General features: G+C 39.5%; 1 protein-coding gene across 1 annotated transcript; it reads left to right on the plus strand.

Moving 5' to 3' along the window:
* The first annotated feature begins 263 nt into the window (after positions 1-263).
* LOC147965685 (zinc finger BED domain-containing protein RICESLEEPER 3-like) lies at positions 264-2499 on the plus strand. Its single transcript, XM_087526881.1, has 4 exons — positions 264-847; positions 930-2207; positions 2291-2355; positions 2467-2499. The coding sequence occupies exons 2-4, from the start codon at positions 1595-1597 to the stop codon at positions 2497-2499; spliced, it is 711 nt and encodes a 236-aa protein (XP_087383007.1). The 5' UTR covers positions 264-847; positions 930-1594.
* The last annotated feature ends 7592 nt before the right edge of the window (positions 2500-10091 follow it).

Genomic DNA, 10091 nt, shown 5'->3' on the forward strand with positions numbered 1-10091 from the left:
AATCACAATATTTCCGATTTTTACATTTTAAAGATTCTGTACCTTGGTTCATTTTTACTAAAACTGAAGACTATCTTCTATACAGTTTAGAAACTTGGTTGTTTTGTATTATGTACAGTTTACAGGTTTCTCAAGATGAAGCACAAGTCTCAGCTGTGGCAAACACTGAAAATGTGAACTCAGCTAGTGCCCCAGCATCTGATGCTCAGGCCACTCCAATATGTGAAGGTGCTCCATCTCAAATTGCTACTGCTGGTACAACAAGCAAAGTTGGTAGTAAGAGGAAGCTCACATCAGCAGTATGGGATGAGATGGAAAAGAAACTTATTGATGGAGTATGCAAAGCTGAATGCAATTATTGTCACACAAAACTTAGTGCTCTTGGTACACATGGTACCAAACATTTGCATGCTCATTTGGCCTCTTGTCCTGCTAGGCATGTACCTATGGGTCCAAAGCAACAAAAATTAAAGTTGACATCGGCTGAAGGTGGAAAAGTAAATGTTGAAAATTACACTTTTGATCAAGAGAAGGCTAGGAGAGAGCTTGCACTGATGATCTATGAACATGAGTACCCTTTATCTATGGTGGATCACCATGGTTTTCGTAGGTTTTGTTCTTATTTGCAATAATTGTTCAAGATGGTGAGCAGAAATACTATTAGGAATGACATTGTAGCTATGCATTCTACTCAGAAGGAGAAGATGGTGAATTTTTTTGCAAGCTTCAGACACCGAGTGGCTGTCACTACAGATTTGTGGACATCATGCTATCAAAAGAGAGGTTACATGGCTGTTACGACACACTACATAGATGATTCTTGGAACCTGAAGAGCTTTCTTATAAGGTAAAATTCTAAATATTCCAGAATTTAAATTATTACCATGGTTATGTAGCCACTCATGATTTATTTATGTTTATGGTGTCAGGTTTGCTTATGTGACATGCCCACATACAGTTGAGGTCATATGTGAAGCTTTGTATGAGTGTCTTGTTGAGTGGCACCCAGAGAGGAAGATTTCCACTATCACATTGGACAACTGCACATCTAATGAGAAAGCTATGACCATATTGCTAGATAAGTTGGATACTAGCTCTCTTATGTTAGATGGCCAGTTTCTGCATATGCGTTGTGCTGCTCGCATATTAAACCTGATTGGGAAAGATGGAATGAGTGTCTTAGAGGAAGGTTTAGAGAGAGTACGTGATAGTGTTGCATTTTGGTCGGCAATGCCTAAAAGGCATGAAAAGTTTGAAAATATGGCAAAAACATTGAACATGGAGCATAACAGAAGGTTAAATCTTGACTGTAAGACTAGATGGAATTCAACTTACCTTATGATAAGCATTGCCCTACAATACATAGAGATATTTGAAAAATTGAAGGCACGTGAAAAGAAATTTGATTGCTGCTCAACCAAAGATGATTGGAAGTTTGCAAAGGAAATGTGTGATAGGTTGAAACTCTTCTTTGATATCACTGAGTCATTTTCAGGAACTATATGTAACAACAAATCTCTTTTTCCCTAAAGTAGTTACCATTTGTTTGGCCATAAGGAAATGGGGTAAAAGTGAAAATGAGCTTATACAAAAAATGTCAGAGGAAATGAAGGATAAATTTGAGAAGTATTGGAAAGATATACATGGTCTTATGGCAGTTGCAACAGTCCTTGATCCAAGGTACAAACTTCATATTCTCAATGCTCTATATGGTCCTCCTCTGTACGGAAGACATCATGCATCCAAAGAAATAGAGAAAGTGAGGGGGTTAATGTTTGACTTGGTAAAGCAATACCACGATAAAGTAGAATGTGAGGATACATGGGATGCTTCTGCTACTTCAATCCCATCTGGAGAAGAGGATGAAGCCATGAAACTCTTGGATCTTTATATGCCCAATCGTGTCGTTACACCTTCTTCTTCTTCTTCTTCGTCCCATACAGAATTGGAATTGTATTTGGAAGAAGCTCCTCTGCCTAGAACACAAGACCTGGACATCATTGATTGGTGGAAGGTTGGGGGCGTCAGGTATCCTACCTTACAAAAACTTGCTCGTGATATATTGCCTATTCCTATAACATCCATTGCTTCAGAATGTGCATTCAATACTAGTGGTAGAGTTCTTAGTGCATACCGTAGTAGACTTACTCCTAATGTGGCTGAAGCTCTCATGTGCATGCAAGCTTGGTCTCGTGCTGATCTATTAGGTACTCAATGTTTGAACTTGCATCTTATTCTTATTTTCGAAATACCTTGCTATTTACATACTAATTGTTGGTTATTTCATTAGGTGGCTGGAATTCTACTCTCTTTGCAACATTTCAAAGTGTTCTTGAGGACAATGAAGAAGATATGGTAACTAATTTTTTTGCAACCTTGTTGTTTGCACTTCAAGATTTTGCTATTAAATTGTAAGATTATTGTTGCATAATTAAATCATGTTCTTTTGATCTGTATCATGTGAAGGATGAATCTACTTCAATTATCACTCAAGAATGAAGACTTGGAGCTACTGGTTGGCGGCTGCTATAGAAAGCACTTTTGTTATTTAATAAAATCATCTTTCAAGATTTGGAGATGTACTTTTTTGTTTTACATAATTTTGCACTGCTATATTGGCTACTCATGTAATAGGGATATTTACTGCTGCGTGTGATTGTTCGACCATTGGTTTTGCGAACACAGTCAGATTATTTACTTATGCTTGTTAACTGTGAATTGAGATAATTAATTATTTTTGTTATATTTTGTATTGGTGATGGCATAATATATGTATTATTGAGCTGCCCGATGGGTGCCCGATGGGTATGGGTATGGGCAGTGTTTTGTGCCTGTGGGCATGGGTATGGGTGTGGTTTTGTGCCCATGAGCAACATGGGCATGGGTATGGGATTTTTGTGCCCGCCCTATACCCTATCCATTGCCATCCTTAGTTCACCCACCGTTTTCTATTTTTCTCGAGAGAAGCCAATAGTGAAACCTACGGCCCCCGAGTCTATTTCTCATATATTTTCCTTTGTGATCTACTTTTTCCTTGCTTTTATTTTCAGATCTACTAAACCAAAAACCCCAAAATACCTTGTTGCAATTTATTCTTATTTATTTATTTGGTGTTCGATCTATCAATCTACTACAAATTTACCTCACGCCTGTTTGCCTATCTTGACGCGTCGTACCCCGGAAGGGATTGAAAACCCCTTTAACACGTCGGGTTGCGAGAAGTTGTTATTTGTGTGAAGGTGCCATTTACGTTGTTGTAACACCCACGATGCGGCTATATCTCCCACATGTCGGGGCACGACTTAGAGGCATAGCCGCATGGTAGTTTTGTCGTAAGAGGGGTAATCTTCACACAATCCCTTGTACTGAATAAGAAAGGGATAAAGAGTTGGCTTACAATCGCCACTTCACACAAATAACAAGTTAAACATACATCATCCAGAGTACAATCAAGGTCCATCTACGGAACCAAAATAAAAGAAGACAACCCCAAATGCTAGATCCCCAATTGTCCCAACTGGGCACCACTACTGATCATCCGGAAAAGACACAAAACAATGACCAAGATCTTCATCGAGCTCCCACTTGAGCTCGGTTGCGTCACCTGCATTGGGATCATCGACACCTGCAACTGTTTGGAAGTATCCTTGAGCCACGAGGACTCATTAATCTCACACCCGCGAGATCAATACTATTTAAGCTTATGGGTAGGATAAGGTAATGAGGTGGAGCTGCAGCAAGCACTAAGAAAATATGGTGGCTAACATATGCAAATAAGAGCGAGAAGAGAATCAACGCACGATCGAGAAGCTAGAAGTGATCAAGAAGTGATCCTGAAACTACTTACGCACAGCCATAGCACGAGAACCGCGTTCACTTCCCGGACTCCGCCGAAAAGAGAACATCACATCTACACACGTGGTTGATGCATTTTAATTAAGTTAAGTGTAAAGTTCTCTACAACCGGATATTAAAAAATTCCCATCTACCACATAATCGCGGGCACGACTCTCGAAAGTTTATACCCTGCAGGGGTGTCCCAACTTAGCCCATCACAAGCTCTCACGGTCAACGAAGGATATTCCTTCTCTTGGAAAGACCCGATCAGTCTCGGAATCCCGGTACAAGACATTTCGGCAATGGTAAAACAAGACCAGCAAGACCACCAAACCGTGCCGACAAATCCCGATAGGAGCGTACGGTACTCTAGTTTGGACCAACACTCAGAGGAGCACTGGCCCAAGGGTTCAAAATAAAGATGACCCTTGAGTCCGCGAAACCCAAGGGAAAAGGCTTATGTGGCAAATGTTAAACCAAGGTTGGGGCTTGCTGGAGGAGTTTTATTCAAAGCGAACTTTCAAGGGGTTCCCATAACACTCAACCGCGTAAGGAAATTAAAATCAAGGAACATAACACTAGTATGACGGAAACTAGGGTGGCAAGAGTGGAACAAAACACCAGGCAAAAGGCCGAGCCTTCCACCCTTTACCAAGTATATATATGCTTTAATTAAAATAAGAGATAATATGATATCCCAGCATATCCATGTTCCAACATGGAACAAACTTCAACTTCACCTGCAACTAGCAACGCTATAAGAGGAGCTGAGCAAAAGCGGTAACATAGCCAAACAACGGTTTGCTAGGAAGGTGGGTTAGAGGCTTGACATGGAAATATGGGAGGCATGATATAACAAGTGGTAGGTAGCACGACATAGCGATAGAACGAACAACTAGCAAGCAAAGATAGAAGTGATTTCAAGGGTATGATCATCTTGCCTGAGATCCCGCAAGGAAGAAGAACGAGTCCATGAAGTAGACAAATGGACGTAGTCGAACGGATCCTCACAAACGCAACGTTACCATAACTAACAAGAAGAAGCAACACCGGAAAGAAACAAACAACATGGTAAACAACCATCACAGAAACATGGCATGATGCACAATCAAGTATGATGCATGTCCAGTTTAAAGAGGCATGGCATGGCAAAGTGCAACAAACAACACTACAAGTTAAGTGGAGCTCAATATGCAACGAGTTGCATATTGACGAAACACCACATGACTTATTTAGTTCTCTCCCGTTTATGTACCCAACAATATTAAATGTTATTAAACATGGCAAGAGGTGAAGCATAAGTAAACTACACATTTAAGCAAGTTTAAATGAGGCCGGAAACAAGAACAACAATTCCGGAGAATCCTCATATGCATATTTCGAATTAGCTACTGTTCTTCCCTAAACATAATTTTAGAGTTGTTAAACATGCAAAGTAAGTACATCATGTTAATTTATGCATTTTTCTACCCCATTCACACATAAATTTTGTTAAATTCGGAGCTACGGTTAATTAGTTATGAAATAAAGCACTTTAGCATGGAATTTAAGAAAATTAAAGCAAACAACAATTTAAAGTTTTCAAACATGCATGAAAGTTGGATATTATGAAACTAGATGAAATTCTAAGCATTATATATATATAGTTTGTTTTAAACCGATGCATGGTTGTTGAGTTTTTATATGCATGAAGTAGAGGGACTAAACTGTAAAACAGGTTTTCTCTAGATAAAAGGAAATTCGTTCCGTGGAAAAAAAACATGAAACGGGCCAAATCTTTTGGCCCGACAGAGCACAAGGGGCTGAAGGGGGGTCCGCTCACCCATGGGCCATGGCTGATACGTCCATTTTGCATCATGCTTTTATATCGATATTTATTGCATTACGGGTTGTTATTACACATTATGTCACAATACTTATGCCTATTCTCTCTTATTTTACAAGGTTTACATGAAGAGGGAGAATGCCGGCAGCTGGGATTCTAGGCTGGAAAAGGAGCAAATATCAGAGACCTATTCTGCACAGCTCCAAAAGTCCTGAAACTTCATGGAAGTTATTTCCAAAATATATAAAAAATATTGAGCAAAGAAAGTTCCAGAGGGGGCCACACCCTGGCCACGAGGGTGGGGGCACGCCCTACCCCCCCTGGGCGCGCCCCCCTGCCTCGTGGTCCCCTTGGTGGCCCTCCGATGCCCATCTTCTGCTATATGAGGTCTTTAGTCGAGGAAAAAATCAGAAGCAAGCTTTGGGGAAGAAACTCTGCAGCCACGAGGCGGAACCTTGTTGGAACCAATCTAGGGCTCCGGCAGAGCTGTTCTGCCGGGGAAACTTCCCTCCAGGAGGGGGAAAATCATCACCAACGATCCTCTCATCAGGAGGGGGTCAATATCCATCAACATCTTCACCAGCACCAACTCATCTCAAACCCTAGTTCATCTCTTGTATCCAATCTTTGTATCCAAACTTCAGATTGGTACCTGTGGGTTGCTAGTAGTGTTGATTACTCCTTGTAGTTGATGCTAGTTGGTTTACTTGGTGGAAGATCATATGTTCAGCCATTATTCATATTAATACCCCTCTGATTATGAACATGAATATGCTTTGTGAGTAGTTACATTTGTTCCTGAGGACATGGGAGAAGTCTTGCTATGAGTAGTCATGTGAATTTGGTATTCGTTCGATATTTTGATGAGATGTATGTTGTCATCCCTCTAGTGGTGTCATGTGAACATCGACTACATGACACTTGACCATTGTTTGGGCCTAGAGGGAGGCATTGGGAAGTAATAAGTAGATGATGGGTTGCTAGAGTCACAGAAGCTTAAACTCTAGTTTATGTGTTGCTTCGTAAGGGGGTGATTTGGATCCATATGTTTCATGCTATGGTTAGGTTTCCCTTAATACTTCTGTTGTAGTTGCGGATGCTTGCAATGGGGGTTAATCATAAGTGGGATGCTAGGCCAAGTAAGGACAGTACCCAAGCACCGAACGCGAATCATATGAACGTGATGAAAACTAGCTTGACGATAATTCCCATGTGTCCTCAGGAGCGCTTTCCTTCATATAAGAGTTTGTCCAGGCTTGTCCTTTGCTACAAAAAGGATTGGGCCAGCTTTCTGCACCTTATTTACTTTTATTACTTGCTACTCATTACAAATTACCTTATCAAAAAACTATCTGTTACCGATAATTTTAGTGCTTGCAGAGAATACCTTACTGAAAACTACTTATCATTTCCTTCTGCTCCTCGTTGGGTTCGACACTCTTATCGAAAAGGCTATGATAGATCCCCTACACTTGTGGGTCATCAAGACTCTTTTCTGGCGCCGTTGCCAGGGATTGAAGCGCCTTTGGTAGGTGGAATTTATTAAGGAAAATTTATATAGTGTGCTGAAATTTACTGTCACTTGTTACTATGGAACATAATGCTTTGAGGGGCTTGTTCGGGGTATCTTCACCCCGACCAGTAGAGCAAAGAGTTTCTCCTCAACCTACTGAACCTACTGAAAATGTTTACTTTGAAATTCCTTCGGGTATGATAGAGAAACTGCTAGCTAATCCTTTTGCAGGAGATGGAACATTGCATCTCGATTTACACTTAATCTATGTGGATGAAGTTTGTGGATTATTTAAGCTTGCAGGTACGCCCGATGATGTTATCAAGAAGAAGGTCTTCCCTTTATCTTTGAAGGGAGATGCATTGACATGGTATAGGCTATGTGATGATATGGGATCATGGGACTATAAGTGATTGAAATTGGAATTTCACCAGAAGTTTTATCCCATGCATCTTGTTCATCATGATCATAATTATATATATAATTTTTTGCCTCGCAAAGGAGAAAGCATCGCTCAAGCTTGGGGGAGGCTTAAGTCAATGTTATATTCATGCCCCAATCATGAGCTCTCAAGAGAAATGATTATTCAAAAATTTTATGCTCGGCTTTCTCTCAGTAATCGCTCCATGCTCGATACTTCTTGTACTGGATCTTTTATGATGAAGACTATTGAATTCAAATGGGATTTATTGGAAAGACTTAAACGAAACTCTGAAGATTGGGACCTCGACGAATGTAAGGAATCAGCTATAACACCTAAGTTTGATTGTGTTAAATCTTTTATGGATACCGACGCTTTCCGTGAATTTAGCACTAAATATGGACTTGACTCTGAGATAGTAGCTTCTTTTTGTGAATCCTTTGCTACTCATGTTGATCTCCCTAAGGATAAGTGGTTTAAATAAAATCCTCCCATTTAAGTAAAAGTAGTTGCACCTATTAAAGTTGAAGAAAAGACTATCACTTATAATGATCCTGTTGTTCCTACTGCTTATGTTGAGAAACCACCTTTCCCTGTTAGAATAAAGGATCATGCTAAAGTTTCAACTGTAGTCAACAAAAGTAATATTAGGACACACAAACCCCCTAAGAAAGTTAAAGTTGAACCTAATATCTATGGTTAAAGATCTCTTGGCCGACAATATTGATGGGCATGTAATTTACTTATGTGATGAGACTGCTAGAATTGCTAGACCTGACACTAAAAATAAACATATACCTGTTGTAGGCATGCCTGTTATTTCTGTTAAAATAGGAGATCATTGCTATCATGGCTTATGTGATATGGGTGCTAGTGCAAGTGCAATACCTCATTCCTTATACAAAGAAATTATGCATGATATTGCACCTGCTGAGATAGAAGATATCGATGCTACCATTAAGCTTGCCAATAGAGATACTATTTCACCATTTGGGATTGTTAGAGATGTTGAAGTCTTGTGTGGAAGGTTAAATATCCTGCTGATTTTCTTGTTCTTGGTTCCCCAAAAGATAGCTTTTGTCGCATTATATTTGGTAGACCGTTCTTGAATACTATTAATGCTAAGATAGACTGCAATAAGGATATTGTTTCTGTTGGTTTAGGGGATATGTCTCATGAGTTTAATTTTGCTAAGTTTCATAGACAATCCCGTGATGAGGAATTGCCTAGTAAATATGAAATTATTGGTCTTGCTTCTATTGCCGTGCCTCCTACTGATCCTTTAGAACAATATTTGCTAGACCATGAAAATGATACGTTCATGAATGAAAGAAGGGAAATAGATGAAGTATTCTTTAAACAGGGACCTATTTTGAAACACAACTTGCTTGTTGAAATCCTAGGGGATCCTCCTCCACCCAAGGGTGGTCCCGTGTTTGAGCTTAAACCATTGCCTGATACTCTTAAATATGTTTATCTTGATGAAAAGAAGATATATCATGTTATTATTAGTCCTAACCTTTCAGAACATAAAGAAGAGAGATTATTGAAAACTCTAAAGAAGCACCGTGCTGCTATTGGATATACTCTTGATGATCTTAAGGGCATTAGTCCCACTCTATGTCAACACAAAATAAATTTGGAGAAAGACGCCAAACCAGTTATTGATCACCAACGACGGCTGAATCCTAAGATGAAAGAAGTGGTAAGAAAGGAAATATTAAAGCTCCTCGAGGCAGGTATAATTTGTTTCGTTGCTGACAGTCAGTGGGTAAGTCCTGTCCATTGTGTCCCTAAGAAGGGAGGTATTACTTCTGTTCTGAATGATAAAGATGAATTGATTCCACAAAGAATTATTACAGGTTATAGGATGGTAACTGATTTTCGCGAATTAAATAAAGCTACTAAAAAAGATCATTACCCTTTTCCTTTCATTGATAAAATGCTAGAAAGATTATCCAAACATACCCATTTTTGCTTTCTAGATTGTTACTCTGGCTTCTCTCAAATACCTGTGTCAGCTAATGATCAAGCAAAGACCAATTTTACTTGCCCTTTCGATACTTTTGCTTATAGACGTATGCCTTTTGGTTTATGTAGTGCACCTGCTACCTTTCAAAGATGCATGATGGCTATATTCTCTGACTTTTGTGAAAAGATTTGTGAGGTTTTCATGGACGATTTCTCCATTTATGGATCCTATTTTGATGATTGCTTGAGCAATCTTGATCGAGTTTTGTAGAGATGTGAAGAAACTAATCTTTTCTTGAACTGGGAGAAGTGCCACTTTATGGTTAATGAAGGTATTGTCTTGGGGCATAAAATTTCTGAAAGAGGTATTGAAGTTGATAAAGCTAAGGTTGACGCTATTGAAAAGATGCCGTGTCCCAAGGACATCAAAGGTATAAGAAGTTTCCTTGGTAATGCCGGTTTCTAGTGGAGGTTCATTAAAGACTTCTCAAAAATTTCTCGGCCTTTGACTAACCTATTACAAA

Source organism: Triticum urartu, chromosome 6A (assembly GCF_056163025.1).
Source record: "Triticum urartu cultivar PI428250 chromosome 6A, HENAU_Tu73, whole genome shotgun sequence".
Classification (NCBI taxonomy): Eukaryota; Viridiplantae; Streptophyta; class Magnoliopsida; order Poales; family Poaceae; genus Triticum; species Triticum urartu.